We start from the raw sequence: 17,135 nt of genomic DNA, 5'->3' as shown, positions 1-17,135 counted from the left end.
GCAGAGGTGCACTGCGCAGGCGTGCTGAGGACGCCCCGCCCCTGGCGCGGGTTCCGTCCAATCCCAGAGGAGGCGCTCAGCCGGTGACCTGAGAGGACATGGCTGGGCGGCCGGGATCGTCGAATGCTGAAGCGGCGGGAGCAGTGGGCCCGACTGACGAGGCCAGAGGTAGAGCTGGGCCTGGCGGCGGCCCCCAACCGCGGCTGCTGAAGGCTGGGCGGGCAGGGAGCGCACGCGGGCGCCGCTTCCTCAGAGTCGGGGCGGCGTGAGGAAAAATGCCCTTCAGCCCCATGGGAAGGGTCTTGGCGCTCTGCCTGGTGCCGCGGGGAATCACCCACAGGCCCGTGTCCCGCGTTCACTCGCTGCCTTTGGCCTCGTTTGGCGCCATCTGCTTTGCTTACGGAGAAGGCAATGGCACCCCACCCCAGTACTGTTGCCTGGAGAACCCCAGGGACGGGGGGGCCTGGTGGGCTGCCGTCTATGGGGCCGCACAGAGTCGGACACGACTGAAGCGACTTCGCAGCAGCAGCAGCTTTGCTTAAGTAGGTTAAAGTAGACAGAGGGCATCCTTTCAATCTGATCCTGAGCGTCTCCACAGGCATCTCCTGCAACATAAAGGGACTTGTTCTCGGGGCTGTGTCACCCGAGGGAAGGAGTCTGTCCCATATCTCTCATCTCACAGCACCGAACACCTGAATTTCCCTGTTGTTCCATAATGGTCCTCAACAATGGATTCCCCCTCCCCCCAAACCGGAATCCAGACTGTCCCACATAGCATTAAGGTTTTTTTTTTCTTCCTGACACTGACCTATTGAGCAATGGCTCCCACCTCACCGGGAAAGGAGAGGCATGGCAGCTCATTACAGTTATAAAGTTTTCTGAAATTACAGCCTAGCATAGAGAAGAAAGATATAAAATATTCCCAGGCTTGTCCACCCCTCGAAGGATATGCTCCTAGGTGTTAACACAAAAGGGGAGAGAAATTGTACAAGGAACACGCATCCCTCAGCTTGTTGACTCTGCTCTTCTTGGCCTACCTGTCTCCCCTTGTTAAGATTCTCTCATGAACCCGCCTTGGTCATATCCGTCACACCTGCAGGCAGTAGTTTTGGTACGTGACAGGTGCTTTATGGCCTTTTTTTTTTTTTTTTTTAATAAATAAAATGAAGGTTTACATAATGAAATAAACTTAGCACAGAAAGCTTGCTTGGAGCAGGGAGTGGCGTTCAGTAACAATCCTCAGCTAAGAACAAAAAGAAAAACAGAACAGATACATATAGATCTCTTTTCTTAAGCACCTACTGTGTTCACCACTGTGCTAAAGAAACCTCTTAGTATCTTTGTTTCAAGTTCATTAAGCTAGCATATTTAGATGCAGTTGACTTCACTAGTGTCTTATAACTGGTGAAATACCATTTCTCGCGTGTGGTGAGGACCAATATCTTGAATCTTAGATGTCCATCTGTGTCTTCACAGCAGAATGGGCAAGGGAGCTCTCTGGGGTCTCTTATAAGGTGCTAATCTCATTCATGAGGGCTGCAGCCTCATGACCTAATCACCTCCCATAGGCCCCACCCTCTAATACCATCTCATTAGACTTTAGGATGTCAACAAATGAAATATGGAGGGACACAAACATTCATTCTATAGCAGTGAAAGAAAATAAGACATCAAGACTCCATTTTCAGTCTATTAGGTTGTTTAAAAAAGGGGGCAGTGGTGCTATCTAGCGTTAACAATAGTGTAAACATACAGACCATATCATACTCTGATGAGAGGAAGAAAGGGTAAAGGCTTTGCAGTAGTCCTTCTGGCACAAGTTTTAACATTTAAATTATCTTCTCCCCTTTTTGGTCACATTCCTAGAGAATCACACAGGACGTATATAGATGCATGGATCGGATAGTCACTGGAGCCTAGATGGTGGTAGGAAAACTTGGGACGGGAATAGCTAAATCCCATGCACACTGGGATATACCTGTGCAGTGGATTTCTAAAATGAAGAGGAAGTGGAATTAAAATCCACTTAACCAAGTCAACTTGTAAATTATTAGACATACAGATACAATATGATCTTCAAAACAGATATTTTTATGAGAGTAAAGCAAGATGGAAAAATTGCAATACTGTGTAGGTTGCACAGAAAGATGTCTGGAGGCTGATTTCCTAATTGATGACTCTGAAGGAGGGATCTAGTTTCTGCTGCTGCTAAGTCGCTTCAGTCGTGTCCAGTTCTGTGCGACCCCATAGATGGCAGCCCACCAGGCTCCCCCGTCCCTGGAATTCTCCAGGCATGAACGCTGGAGTGGGTTGCCATTTCCTTCTCCAATGCATGAAAGTGAAAAGGGAAAGTGAAGCCACTCAGTCGTGTCCAACTCTTAGCAACCCCATGGACTGCAGCCCACCAGGCTCCTCTGTCCATGGGATTTTCCAGGCAAGAGTACTGGAGTGGGTTGCCATTGCCTTCTCCAATCTAGTTTCTAAGGGCAATGCAAAGGTGAAGGAACGTTTTTAATCTTAATATTTGTTTTTTTTCTACCAGGACTATGTAACTGATACTTGTGGAACTTTTAATTTATAAAAGTGAAAGTAGGAGACGTTTTTAAAGTACCACTTGATGATCACATGTTAATATCTCTCACTGTTGTTCTCTGTTTTAATTGTTGTACTGTTGTTACTACACAGGAGCATGCCCTTGTACTTCAGAACTTCACACTGGGATATTTGGGGGTAATGAAGAATTGTATCTGCAACTTATTCTCAAAGTTCATGATTATTAGCAAATGTAAAATTGGGGTGAATGGCATATAGAGCTATGTGTTCTACTTCTGCAACTTTTAAGTAAATTTGAAAATTTTTAAAATAAGAAGTAAAAAGTAGGGGCTCATATAATAACACAGGCAGTTGTACCCTTGATTTTTTTTTTATTAACAATATATTAGTTGACTTGTTCAACAGATATATTCTGCTTTCCCACTCTGTGCCTTACCTTATAATATGCAATAAAGAAAAAAAAATAAAGATGCAGCTCACTGCCTAGTCTATTAATAATACCTGGACAAATGGTTGCTCAAGAAAACTATAAATTCATTTTTGGCTCACCTAGGGAAGTCTATTAACATTTAAAAGTAAAAGTAAAACCATATGCAGAAGTATACAGTGAAAAGTAAACATTCTCTTACCTATCCTTCCACTTCTACTTTCCAAAAGAACTACTGTTGAAAATATTTTTGTGTGATTTGAGCCAGAAATTTTCTAGAAATAAGACACATATATTTTTAGACTGACAAAATATTTTTTTCACCTCTTTCTGTAGCCAGATGGGATTCTATATTATACTGTTTTGTACTTTCTTTCCTTTCAGTCTATCTTGGATCTCTTTCATTGTTAATACATATAACTCTACCTCCTTTTCAATGGCTGCACAGTATTCTCTTGTGGGCATGAATCATAAGTTCTCTACTGATGGGCATTCAAGTTTCCCACTTTTGACATAGATATGTAACCAAGCATATCTGATGGATAAATTCATAGAAGTGAAATTTTGTCTTGAAAATGTTGATGCAGCCAACCTGTCCTCCAAAAGTTTGCATCAGTTTTCACAGTCTGTCAGTGTGCATTAGTGCCTATTTCTCTACATTGTAATCAACACAAGGCATTATCAGACTTACTAATCTTTACCAAGCTGCTGGATACAACATGTCATTTTCATCTTTTTAATTATGACTAAGGTTATACATCTTTTCAGATATAATTAACCATTAGTGTAGTTTTTGCTTACCTGTTTTCTCTATTTTTCCATTCTTCTGTATAAATGAATACTTACCTTCTCTATTTTGATTGGTTGTTTGGGTGATTTTTTAAAACCTTTTTATTATGGAAAAATTTAAGCATATACAAAAGAATTTAGGCACATGAAGAGATACTCAACACTGCTAATTATTACAGAAATGCAGATCAAAACTACACTAAGGTATCACCTCACACTGATCAGAATGACAATCATGAAAAAAAATCTACAAATAATAAGTGCTGGAGAGGGTGTGGAGACAAGAGAATCCTCCTATACAATGTTAATCAACCCTGAATAGTCCCTGGAAAGTCTGATGCTAAAGCTGAGGCTCCAGTACTTTGGCCACCTGATGGAAACAGCTGACTCATTGAAAAAGACCTTGATCCTGGGAAAGACAGAAGGCAAAAGGAAAAGGGGGCAGCAGAAGATGAGATGGTTGGATGGCATCACCGACTCAATGGACAAGAGTTTGCGCAAACTCTGGGTCATAGTGGAAGACAGGAGCCTGGTGTGCTGCAGTCTAAGAGGTCATAAAGAGTCAGATATGATTTAGTGAATGGACAACAAACAAGATAAAAAGAATGAAATAATGCCATTTGCAGCAACATGGGTGAACCTAGAGGTTATCATACTAAATGAAGTAAATCAGACAGAAAAAGACAAATATCACATGATATCATTTATGTGTGGAATCGAAATGCGAATATAGTCAACAGGACCCTACTTATAGTGCAGGAACTATGTTCAATATATTCAATATTTTATAGTCTATAATAAAAAGATCTGAAAATGTTTCTATATAGATTTATAACCAAATCTCCTTGCTGTGCAAGGAGAAACTTACACAACATTGTAAACCAGCTCTAACTCAGTTAAAAAAAAATTAAGAACTAAGGATAATTACCCTGTGAACTCACCTTTCAGTTTTAGCAGTTATCAGCTCTTGACCAATCTTGTTTCTTCATTATCCTCAGCCCCTCCCTACCACCTACTCCACTGTTTTATTTTGAAGTACCCTGGGCATCATAACATATCCATAAATATTTGCATGTATATCTCTAAAACATAAGTACTATTTTCAGAAAAGTAACCACAGTGGCATTACCACTTCTGAATGTGTGTGTTAGTCGCTTAGTTGTGTCCAACTCCTTGTGACCCCATGAACTGTAGCCCACCAGGCTCCTCTGTCCATCAAATTCTCCAAGCAAGAATACTGAAATGGGTAGCCATTCCCTTCTCCAGAGAGTCTTCCTGACCCAGGGATTGAACCTGGGTCTCCTGCATTGCAGGCATATTCTTTACCATCAGAGCCACCAGGGAAGCCCCACATCTGAATAACAGCTACAATAATTCCTTTGTTTCAAGTATCTATAGTCAGTTTTCAAATTTCCCTGATTGTGTCATCAATATTTTAAAAAGTGCATTGGATTGAATCAAAATCCAAACATTGTCCATTTATTGAGATTGGTTGATACGTTTCTTTAATCTCTTTTTGTCTGTAAGGGTCTTCCTGTCTCCTTTTTCCCCTAAAATCTTTTTAAATTAAAGAAACTGAGTTATTTTTCCTGTGAAGTTTCCCAGTGTGGGTGTTGCTAATTGCATGCACATATGCCACTTAAATGGTCCTCTGTCCCTGTATTTCCTCTAAATTGGTTATTTAGGTTGATAGGCTTAACAAGTGTTAGCATTATTTTTTGACAAGAATCCTCCATTGTATTTTTACATCGAATAGCTCATGATGTCCAGTTATTTTTATTGTCATGTTAGTAGCACTAATAATAATTGTCTGGATCTACTAATTTATTAAGGATTAAAAATAAATGCCTATATTAATTATAAGCAAGTTAATATGAAACACATCTATTTCTGCTTTTATTGACTATGCCAAAGCCTTTGACTGTGTGGATCACAATAAACTGTGGAAAATTCTGAAATACCAGACCACCTGACCTGCCTCTTGAGAAACCTATATGCAGGTCAGGAAGCAACAGTTAGAACTGGACATGGAACAACAGACTGGTTCCAAATAGGAAAAGGAGTACATCAAGGCTGTATATTGTCACCCTGCTTATTCAACGTATATGCGGAGTACATCATGAGAAATGCTGGGCTGAAGGAAGCACAAGCTGGAATCAAGATTACCGGGAGAAACATCAAGAACCTCAGATATGCAGATGACACCACCCTTAAGGCAGAAAGTGAAGAAGAACTAAAGAGCCTCTTGATGAAAGTGAAAGAGGAAAGTGAAAAAGTTGGCTTAAAGCCCAACATTCAGAAAATGAAGATCATGGCATCCGGTCCCATCACTTCATGGCAAATAGATGGGGAAACAGTGGAAACAGTGGCTGACTATTTTTCTGGGCTCCAAAATCACTGCAGATGGTGATTGCAGCCATGAAAGTAAAAGATGCTTACTCCTTGGAAGAAAGTTATGACCAATATAGACAGCATATTAAAAAGCAGAGACATTACTTTGTCAACAAAGGTCCATCTAGTCAAGGCTATTGTTTTTCCAGTAGTCATGTATGGATGTGAGAGTTGGACTATAAAGAAAGCTGAGTGCCAAGGAATTGATGCTTTTGAACTATGGTGTTGGAGAAGAGTCTTCAGAGTCCCTTGGAATGCAAGGAGATCCAACCAGTCCATCCTAAAGGAGATGAGTCCTGGGTGTTCATTGGAAGGACTGATGTTGAAGCTGAAAACTCCAATACTTTGGCCACCTGATGTGAAGAGCTGACGCATTTGAAAAGATCCTGATGCTGGGAAAGATTGAGGACAGGAGGAGAAGGGGATGACAGAGGATAAGATGGTTGGATGGCATCACTGACTCAATGGACATGGGTTTGGGTGGGCTCCGGGAGTTGATGATGAACAGGGAGGCCTGGTGTGCTGCGGTTCATGGGGTCGCAAAGAGTCAGACATGACTGAGTGACTGAACTGAACTGAATATGAAACATATATATAGAAAAGCTATTTGTGTTTATATGTTTAAAGGTACATCATTAAAATTTCTCACTATTCCTTCTGAGATTTCTTTGGGTTATATTCTCTGTAAATCTATAGTTGATTATGTCACCTACCATTTACAGTGACTTCTAACTCCTTGTTTCCAATTTTTAATACTATTTCTTCTTTTCTGTTTTTACATCCTGAGCTTTGACCAAGCCTTGAACAGTATCAACAGTAAGAGTGTACCCTTTCTCTTGCTCTGAGTCTTATTAAGGGGAAATCTATGGTGTCAATCACCCTTTAGGAAAAGATGACCATGAATGGGGTCTCTCTGATTCACCTCTTCTGCAGTGCCTCCCTCAGGTCAAGGAGCAGAGGCACCACTCTGGCTGGAGACCTGCCCTCAGCCCACTTCAGTCCCAGCCCAAGTTATCAGACCCTTCCTTAGGCTTGTCATTACTACATACTAAAATGTTTGGTTTTGTCTCCGCAGGGCAGGCCAAGTCTTCACAGAAAATTGAAGACTTGATGGAAATGGTGAAGAAGTTGCAGAAAGGTCACGTGTCTCCTCTATAACTGAGGCTCAGCCCGAGGTTTGGGGTCAGGCAGAAGTGGAATCAATTCTAAGCCACCAAATTCACCACCTTGGGAAATTAACTCATTTATTCTCTCTTAGTTTCAAAAGTTAATTTTTTGAAGTAAAAATATGACTCCATGATTCAAAATTTAAGTATAAGGAGATAAAATACAAAACATTTCCCCAAAACACAGTTTCAGTCCCCTTACTGGCCATCCATTTGGCTCCCCCTATACTCTACTGAATTTCCAGGATTTTGTGCTCTCTTCTTGCTACCAGGCACCGTCCACCCATGTTCCTATCTCGAGTAGGCCTTTGCACTGACTGTCTCCTACCCCGACCCAGGGAACTGCAAGGCCTGCCCTCCTCACTTGATTTGGGGCCCTCAAGAGGTCTTGCCATATCTGAAGGAGCACTTCCCACTCCTTCATTTTTTAATCTGTTGTTCCTCTATTTCTCTTGAAGTTACCACAACCTGACTCGGTGTCTCTATGTGTTGCTGCCTCCCCTCCCCAGAATGTGAGCCCTTGGAGGGCATCCAGCTTCCTCTGCCTGCCCTGTCATTTTCACTCAGCCTCCTTTTCTCCCTGCAGTGGGAAGCCTAGAACCCAGGGTTGAGGTCCTGATTAACCGGATTAATGAGGTGCAGCAAGGTGAGCTCAGGACCTTGGCTTGTCTGCCAGGAGTGGTTACATGATTTGCAGAGCCCCTTATTCAAAATTACTTGGTGTTTTGAAACAGGGGAGCATTAAACCAAACATGGATTGGTCCATCCAAAGACAGGAGCTGCAGTCACATGTTTACTAACCTGGCCCTGCTGTCAGCTGAGCCCAAGAAGGGCTTTGGCTCCGGGAGACTTGTTTCCTGCTCTGTAAAATCCTCTAGGGGCCCCTCTAGGTTTACTTGAAGACAAGTGTGAAATGTTTGCAAGGACAGACACTTACACGATGTCCTACGGTTTGACACAGCAAAAAAGAAAGCTAGTGAGGAGCTGGGAGACGCCCGGACTGTCTGGGAGACCCTGCAGAAAGAACTGGACTCATGTAAGCCTGGGGGGGATCACCCAGAGGTCCCCAAAATGTCACGCATCCTTGAACCCAATATTCCAGACAGTCAGCATCATTGCTGTGGCCAAGCACTCCTGCACCCTCACCAACTTCAGGGCCTACCAATCTCCCCCATCCCACTCTATTTGGGGGAGTGTTCCTGAAACTCCGCCAAGCATACTCCTACATCAGGACCTTTCCTAGGTAGATCCCCCGTATAATACAGATTCCTATTGCCTGAAGACATCATTCAGCTCTCAGCTCAAATGCCCCTTTCTCAGAGAGGCTTTCCCCAATCTCCCCACCCAGAGTCAGCACACTGCCCCCACCTAGTCACATGCCCCTTACTGCTTGATGTGTTTCTTCACAGCCTTTACCCAACTTGTTGTGAAGTGTTTTTCTCTTCCCTCCGTGTAACTGCACTGGCATTCCACAGGGTCCTCTCAGCCACCCTTTATCAAGTACCCTTTGGTGCCCACAGGGAGCATGCGCAAAAGAGGGGAAGGGGACTTACTTCGAAGGGGGTCTACATTTGGGGTTGGGGGTAGGGCTTGCCAAGCCCAGTCTCTCAGGGTACAGTGGGTGGTTGGTGATGCCCAAACATGTTTCTATGTTTTCCAGTGAGTGGAGAGAAAGTACGCCTGAAAGAGATCTTGAGCAAAAAACAAGGTAATTGCACCTACTTTATCTCCAGGTTTTTGCCTTTGCCGCCTTTCAGAAACCCACTCTATAGCAATGAAAGCCTTCTGAAGGCTGAATCACCTTGCCTCCCTCCTGTGGCTTCCACCAGAGTCCCATTAGCTCTTCAGGAGGAGACCTCTGGTGTTTTTACCCCTGCACAAACCTCAGCCATGATGGGCTCTCACAGGGTCCTAACTTCCTCTCCCTGCAGAGACCCTGAGGATCCTCCGGCTCCACTGCCAGGATAAGGAGAATGAGGCACAGAGGTAAGAGCTTCCACCTAGCCCCTGTTGAGCGCTACCCCTTCATCCTGTTAAAAAAAAAAAAAAACCTAAGGCAAATCGGCCTTAGACCCACAGCTCTCATCATCTTCCTCTATAAAATATGGAGACCGTGACTCCCAACAGTAGGTCGTAGTATTGATTACCATCTTATTCACTGAGATAATCATTCATTTGCTAGAATGTCAATTAAATTCCTTCAGCTGGTTTTTATTCTGTGCTTTTTATAGTTTCATCTGTCCCTTCATTTAGGTATCACGCCAACCATCTGTCCACCAGCCTCTCTCCATTCACCCATTATCCTTCTATTCACCCATCTCTCTAGCTCCTGAATGCTTATATTGCTCATTTCGTGACCAGAGACCTCCAAGCCCCTAGCATACCAACACTGAATATGTTTGAGGAATTCACATGAGATCAATATGTGTGTGCTTGTGTGTGTGACCACACTCACACTCATCTCCCTAATCTTCACAATGACATTCCAGAGGGCATGTGTTCATACCACCCCAAAAGTTACAGAAAGGAACTCATTCTGGAAGGCTACAACAGATGTCAAGAGAAGGAAATGGGAGCTCCACCCCAGGCCCCTCCTAGGGAGAGATTATTCAGAAAGCATGGTGACTGCCTTGCCTCTTGCCAGGAAGCAAACCATGCTGCAGGAGTGCAAAGAGCGGATTTCTGCCCTGAACTCCCAGATTGAGCAAGAAAAGAACAAACAGAGGCAGCTGAGGTAAGGCCCGCCTCCCAAGGCACGGGGGGCTGGGTGGGTTGTAAGCGGGGAGGAGGTCATACTAGGAATGGGAATGAGAAGACCTGGCTGAGCTGAAGCTTGGAGGGTCAAGGAGGCAAAGGCTCTTGCAGCAGAGTGAAGAGCACAAGCAAGCTCCCTCACGTCTGTGCATAAAGACTCCAGTGTGAACCAGGTTGGGACGGGTGTCTCAGCCCACAGCCCCTCATCCTGTGTGTTTGGTTCCCAGGTTGGATTTCGAGGAGCAACTGGAGGACCTGATGAGCCAGTATAAGGACCTGTGGGAATTCCACGTGAGTCACTCAGAGCTACTCTCCCCACCTTGCACACCCTCCCTGGCAGCACCAGGCCCAGAGCCATGCCATCCCGCAGGCCGCCCTCCTGCCGACTGCCACACGCGGCTCCTGCGCGAGCCCAGCAGCCATACGTCAGAGTCGCCCTGAACCTAGCTCCTCAGCACCCTCACCGCCGCCAGGTGCTGTCATCTTCACTGACCCTGCTCACGCGTCTCTGTGCCTCCCAGGGGCCCTAAGAGTTGACGAGGAACTGAAGAGCCGAGGAGGCATCCATGGAGCAGATTCACGGATGTCTTTGGGGCCAGCACAGTCACAGGGAAGATAGTGGGGAAATAACAGGCCACTATCTGCCGCCTAGGGTCCCAGACAAGAAAATAGGCAGAGAGTGAAAGTCAGGACGGACAGACTCAGTGAGGTCACATGGAGGGAAGAGTAGGAGCTACGGTGCTGAACTGATAACTGACTCTCCAGAGAACAGTCTTGAATTTTGGCGTTTGCAGGATGCCCTTGCAGAATTCCTGAACACTAACTACCTTATGAGCTTCTCCTGCCTAGCACCACAGGTATCTGGGGTAGAACAATTCCAGACAGAGGGAATGGCCAATGCAGAGGCCCTGAAGCTGCACTGTGCCTGGCATGCAGGAAGTGAGGCATATGAGTAAAGACCAGATCCAGATTGGCTTCTCTGAGGCACGTGGGAGAAAGCCAGGAGTTGCGGACAGGTCTCCTTTATTATCCATCAGAAACCAGAGCGGCTGGCCCTGGAGATCAGCACCCTGGACAGCAGCAAGGAGCAGTTGCTTAAGGAAGGTGAGGCCTGGAAGATGGGGATGCCCTGATCTGCCCTGCCCTGCCCTGCCCTGCCCTGCCCATCCGTTCCTTCCTGCTGCAGAGAAGCTGGTGGAGGCAAAGCTGGAGGATGTGAAGCATCGTCTGTGCTCGCAGTTTGGAGCCAAGGGCCACACAATCAGTGAAGGGCTCTTCCTGCGCAGCCCGGAGGCAGCAGCTGTGGTGTAAGACCCGGATGGGGAGGGGGGACTGAGTGGAGGGGGACAGCTGCCAGCACCCGTGCCCCACCCTCAGTCATTTGTTTGAGGAGGAGAATAGGAAAGCCCAGGAGCTGCTGGAGGCTGCTGCCCAGCGCCAGGAGCAGCTGCAACAGAAGTGTCAGCAGCTGCAGCAGAAGAGGCAGAGGTGGGCATGGAGCCCTTCCCCCGAGTCCCCAAAGGGAAGGTGGCTGAGGGAGTCTCTGCTCCCTTCTAGTCTCTGTCTCTTGGTCCCTTTACAGTCCTACCCTTCTCCCTCCACATCCTCCTACCCCACTCCCGACCTCTTTCTATCCAGGCTGAAGGAGGAGCTGGAAAAACTTGGGGTACAGGTCCCTGCCCAAGCCCAGAGCAAGCAAGAGGAGGAGGCTGGCCTAGGAGAAGCTGTGAGTCCTGGAATCCGATGCAGGGAGCAGAGAGCTTGTGAGAGGAGCTGTGGGTGGGAAGGCACCTCAGAAGATGGTCCTCAGGGAAGGGCATTTCCAATGGGACACATCCCAGGCAAAAGTGCAGAGGCTGGCAGTGGTGGGGTGAGGAGGGGCAGGACCCATGGAGGGTGTGGGCACAGGGATCTGATGAGACTCCTGCCTCAAACCCTGACCTCTCACAGGCCAATCCCAAGCCCCTTGGAGTCAGTGAGGATAAAGACCCAGAGCCATCCACCAAGGAGCACATGATGCCCCGAAGCAAGGAGAACCCACCCTGCACTGGAGCTTATGACTTGGACTTCAGTAAATAAAGGCACTACTTCAATACAACTGCCTCATCTGCCTCTGTGCTAGGCTCGGGGAGGAGGGGTATCCATCCCGGGACACCCGGCACCTGAGTCTGAATGAAAGCCTGGCCACACTCTGCCTCTTGTCTTCAGCCAGAAACCCACAGCAGACACTCAGTAAATGTTTCCCTAACCTCACAGTCCCCTGACTGCTCATCTCTAGCACTTGACATGTTGTTCTGGCTCCCCACACAGAGGGATACAAGACTGAGACCATCTTACAACAGGCCCATAGGTTCTGCACACCCACCCTGTGATTGTCTTCCATTCCTTATTCAGGCCTGGACCACACAGAATCCCAGAAATATCAACAGTGAGGACCAAAGTGCTGGGGTCCTCAGCCAGTCAGTTCTGTGCCCACAGTACCCACTGATTAGCTGAGAAAAAGAATTGTAATTGGACCTAAATGAAATTTGAGACATTACTTTGTCAACAAAGGTCCATCTAGTCAAGGCTATGATTTTTCCAGTGGTCATGTATGGATGTGAGAGCTGGACTATAAAGAAAGCTGAGTGCCAAAGAATTGATGCTTTTGAATTGTGGTGTTGGAGAAAACTCTTCAGAGTCCCTTGGAATGCAAGGAGATCAAACCAGTCCAGCCTAAAGGAGATCAGTCCTGGGTGTTCATTGGAAGGACTGATGCTGAAGCTGAAACTCCGATACTTTGGCCACCTGATGCAAAGAGCTGACTCGTTTGAGAAGACCCTGATGCTGGGAAAGATTGAGGGCAGGAGGAGAAGGGGACAACAGAGGATGAGATGGTTGGATGGCATCACCGACTCAACAGACATGAGTTTGGGTGGACTCCGGGAGTTGGTGATGGACAGGGAGGCCTGGCGTGCTGCAGTTCATGGGGTCACAAAGAGTCGGACACGAGTGAGCAACTGAACTGAACTGGGCACAAAATCTATACCTGAGACACTTGTTACAAGAACATAGTATGTTATCCTCAGTGTTCTGGGACTCAATCATTCTAGGAGTGTTGTGTGCTTATGGCATGTTCCAAATCCACAGGAATGCATCAACTCAAGGGCAATGATGGGAGTCAAAGTCTGTGCTCTTGAGTCAAAAGACAGTGAATTCATAGGTACAAGGAGATTCCATCTCTTGAAAGGCTTCCCCATCCAGGTAGGACAGTGAACATAAGGAGGTAGATAACCTCAACAATTCTCATTTCTGTATACATGACCAGTTACAGAAATGGATTTATATCTGTTTCTGTAACTTTCTACTGGAAGAAAGTGAAGAACTAAAGAGCCTCTTGATGAGAGTGAAAGAGGAGAGTGAAAAAGTTGGCTTAAAACATTAAAAAAAAAACAAACACTAAGATCATGGCATTTGGTCCCATAACTTCGTGGCAAATAGAAGGGGGCAAAGTCAAAGCAGTGAGAGGTTTTATTTTCCAAGGCTCCAAAATCACTTCGGATGGTAACTGCAGCCATGATATTAAAAGATGTTTGCTCCTTGGAAGGAAGTTATGACAAACCTATACAGAGAATTAAAGAGCAGACATCACTGCTGACACAGGTCGTATGGTCGAAGCTGTGTTTTTCCTGTAGTCATGTATGGATGTGAGAGTTGGACCTAAAGAAGGCTGTTGTTCATTCACTTCCGGCTCTGCGACACGATGGACTGCAGCACCACAGGCTTCTCTGTCCTTCACTATCTCCCAGAGTTTGCTTAAACTCATGTCCATTGAGTTCATGATGACACCCAACCGTCTCGTCCTCTGTCACCCCCTTCTCCTCCTCCTTCCTCCAGCACCAGGTGGCCAAAGTATTGGAGCTTCAGGTTTAGCATCAGTCCTTCCAATGAATATTCAGGGTTGATTTCCTTTCGGATTGACTGGTTTGATCTCCTTGCCGTCCAGGGGACTCTCAAGAGTCTTCTGCAGCACCACAATTTGAAAGCATCAATTCTTTGCAACTCAAAGGTCCATATAGTCAAAGCTATGGTTTTTCCAGTAGTCATGTATGGATGTGAGAGTTGGACCATAAAGAAGGCTGAGTGCCAAAAACTTGATGCTCCTGATGCAAAGAGCTGACTCATTGGAAAAGACACTGATGCTGGGCAGTGAAAGTGAAAGTCAGTCAGTCATGTCTCTCTGTGACCCCATGGACTATACAGTCTATGGAATTCTTCATGCCAGAATACTAGAGTGGGTAGCCTTTCCCTTCTCCAGGAGATCTTCCCAACACAGGGATCGAACCCAGGTCTCCCACACTGCATGTGGATTCTTTACCAGCTGAGCCACAAAGGAAGCCCAAGAATACTGGAGTGGGTAGCATATCCCTTCTCCAGTGGATCTTCCTGGCCCAGGAATTGAACCAGAGTCTCCTGCATTGGAGGCGGATTTGTTACCAACTGAACTCTCAGGGCAAGATTAAGGCAAAAGGAGAAGGGGGCTACAGAGGATGACATGTTTAGATAGCATCACTGACTCAATGGACATGAATCTGAGCGAACTCCAGAAGATAGTGAAGGACAAGGGAGCCTGGCGTGCTGCAGCTCATGGGGCTGCAAAGAGTTAACTACAACATAGTGACTGAACAACAAAAACAAACTGGTCATGGAATCATAGCTGGTATTTATAACTTCCCTCACCTTCCACCACACATTCTGTATCCCTTTGCATTCATTAAGCAACTCAGTTGTTTGTGCACTTTTACCTGGTGGAGTGACCCAAACCTTTATTCCTGAAAGATGTGGGGTGTTAGTACTCTTGCTGGGTTGAGTTGTTATAGTTTTTCACTGGCATTAATCACAGGACATGGTAGTACTGAAAGAAGCTCTAAGGTGTATCCTGCATGACAGCCTTGCTTTCCTTACTTCCAGTGTAGGGAAGTAGTCCAGTTTACTCAAAGTAGTCAGGGTCGATCACACCAGCCAGCACAGTAACTTCCTCCTTTGCCTGTTGATTCACAGGCATAAGAAGCCCAAAGTGGCTGAGCAGCAGTCTTTAACTTCCAGTTCAATGGAACCATCATTATATCTTCCAATAGAAGCATTCCTCCCTCTGGCACTAAGACCTCCAGGCCAGTGGAATATATGGTTGTGGGAACAGGAAACACAAGTCTCCACCAGATCACTAGGGCCAACAGTGAGTGTTACCACTCCCATTCCACCCCGTGATTTTTGGACCTTTGAATGCTGGCCACAGGAGACAACACCATAAATTAGACACTGATTCAGAACATACACAACCTTCTGGAGAACCCTGTCCCAGCCCTGCAGATCAGATCAGATCAGATCAGTTGCTCAGTCGTGTCTGACTCTTTGAGACCCCATGAATCCCAGCACGCCAGGCCTCCCTGTTCATCACCAACTCCCGGAGTTCACTCAGACTCATGTGCATTGAGTCAGTGATGCCATCCAGCCATCTCATCCTCTGTTCTCCCCTTCTCCTCCTGCCCCCAATCCCTCCCAGCATCAGAGTCTTTTCCAATGAGTCAACTCTTCGCATGAGGTGGCCAAAGTGCTGGAGTTTCAGCTTTAGCATCAGTCCTTCCAAAGAAATCCCAGGGCTGATCTCCTTCAGAATGGACTGGTTGGATCTCCTTGCAGTCCAGGGGACTCTCAAGAGTCTTCTCCAACACCACAGTTCAAAAGCATCAATTCTTCAGCGCTCAGCCTTCTTCACAGTCCAACTCTCACAGCCATACATGACCACAGGAAAAACCATAGCCTTGACTAGACGGACCTTTGTTGGCAAAGTAATGTCTCTGCTTTTGAATATGCTATCTAGGTTGGTCATAACTTTCCTTCCAAGGAGTAAGCGTCTTTTAATTTCATGGCTGCAGTCACCATCTACAGTGATTTTGGAGCCCCAAAAAATCAAGTCTGATGCTGTTTCCACTGTTTCTCCATCTATTTCCCTTGAAGTGATGGGACCGGATCCCATGATCTTCGTTTTCTGAATGTTGCGCTTTAAGCCAACTTTTTCACTCTCCACTTTCACTTTCATCAAGAGGCTTTTGAGTTCCTCTTCACTTTCTGCCATAAAGGTGGTGTCATCTGCATATCTGAGGTTATTGATATTTCTCCCGGCAATCTTGATTCCAGCTTGTGTTTCTTCCAGTCCAGTGTTTCGCATGATGTACTCTGCATATAAGTTAAATAAGCAGGGTGACAATATACAGCCTTGACGAACTCCTTTTCCTATTTGGAACCAGTCTGTTGTTCCATGTCCAGTTCTAACTGCTGCTTCCTGACCTGCATACAGATTTCTCAAGAGGCAGGTCAGGTAGTCTGGTATTCCCATCTCTTTCAGAATTTCCCACAGTTTATTGTGATCCACACAGTCAAAGGCTTTGGCATAGTCAATAAAGCAGAAATAGATGTTTTTCTGGAACTCTCTTGCTTTTTCCATGATCCAGCGGATGTTGGCAATTTGATCTCTGGTTCCTCTGCCTTTTCTAAAACCAGCTTGAACATCAGCAAGTTCACAGTTCACATATTGCTGAAGCCTGGCTTGGAGAATTTTGAGCATTACTTTACTAGCGTGTGAGATGAGTGCAATTGTGCAGTAGTTTGAGCATTCTTTGGCATTGCCTTTCTTTGGGATTGGAATGAAAACGGACCTTTTCCAGTCCTGTGGCCACTGCTGAGTTTTCCAAATTTGATGGCATATTGAGTGCAGCACTTTCACAGCATCATCTTTTAGGATTTGGAAGAGCTCACCTGGAATTCCATCACCTCCACTAGCTTTGCAAGGTACTACCAACTATCCAGCATTGTAACTGAGTCTCCAGAAGCCCACTCCACCGCTCGGTCAAGCCAGCTGCTTTGGGATGGTGGGGGCATGGTAAGACCAGTGAATTCCATCAGAGCTTGGCCTGCTGCAGAACTTTTTTTGTTAAGGGAGCTTTTTGATCAGAATTAATGCTATATGAAAGACCATGGTGCTGGATAGGAATTCTTAAGTTTGCAGAAGGCAGGTT

At 45.8% G+C, this 17,135-nt stretch overlaps 1 protein-coding gene across 3 annotated transcripts; it reads left to right on the top strand.

Moving 5' to 3' along the window:
• The first annotated feature begins 29 nt into the window (after nucleotides 1-29).
• SYCE1 (synaptonemal complex central element protein 1) lies at nucleotides 30-12,178 on the top strand. Of its 3 annotated transcripts, none has more exons than XM_055560030.1 (13): nucleotides 30-168; nucleotides 7,236-7,298; nucleotides 7,913-7,972; nucleotides 8,288-8,362; nucleotides 8,987-9,034; nucleotides 9,258-9,312; nucleotides 9,971-10,060; nucleotides 10,308-10,371; nucleotides 11,118-11,184; nucleotides 11,267-11,387; nucleotides 11,458-11,568; nucleotides 11,719-11,806; nucleotides 12,031-12,178. In XM_055560030.1, exons 1-13 carry the CDS (start codon nucleotides 99-101, stop codon nucleotides 12,157-12,159), a joined length of 1,041 nt encoding a protein of 346 aa, XP_055416005.1. In that variant the 5' UTR covers nucleotides 30-98; the 3' UTR covers nucleotides 12,160-12,178. The 3 variants fall into 3 exon arrangements, with proteins under 3 accessions (XP_055416005.1, XP_055416007.1, XP_055416006.1); XM_055560031.1 differs by lacking the exon at nucleotides 30-168 and adding an exon at nucleotides 2,544-2,730; XM_055560032.1 differs by lacking the exon at nucleotides 11,458-11,568.
• Nucleotides 12,179-17,135: the final 4,957 nt, after the last annotated feature.

The sequence above is a fragment of the Bubalus kerabau genome, chromosome 22, assembly GCF_029407905.1.
Source record: "Bubalus kerabau isolate K-KA32 ecotype Philippines breed swamp buffalo chromosome 22, PCC_UOA_SB_1v2, whole genome shotgun sequence".
Classification (NCBI taxonomy): domain Eukaryota; kingdom Metazoa; phylum Chordata; class Mammalia; order Artiodactyla; family Bovidae; genus Bubalus; species Bubalus kerabau.
The sequence above is the reverse complement of the archived record's forward strand: the minus strand, read 5'-3'. Positions and strand labels throughout refer to the sequence as shown.

Excerpts from the sequence above, each read along its gene's own strand:
- SYCE1 (XM_055560030.1), top strand. The coding sequence starts at position 99 with ATGGCTGGGCGGCCGGGATCGTCGAATGCTGAAGCGGCGGGAGCAGTG. Across the intron at positions 169-7,235 it reads CCCGACTGACGAGGCCAGAG|GGCAGGCCAAGTCTTCACAG; the intron begins GTAGAGCTGGGC and ends TTGTCTCCGCAG. Across the intron at positions 11,185-11,266 it reads GGAGCAGTTGCTTAAGGAAG|AGAAGCTGGTGGAGGCAAAG; the intron begins GTGAGGCCTGGA and ends TTCCTGCTGCAG.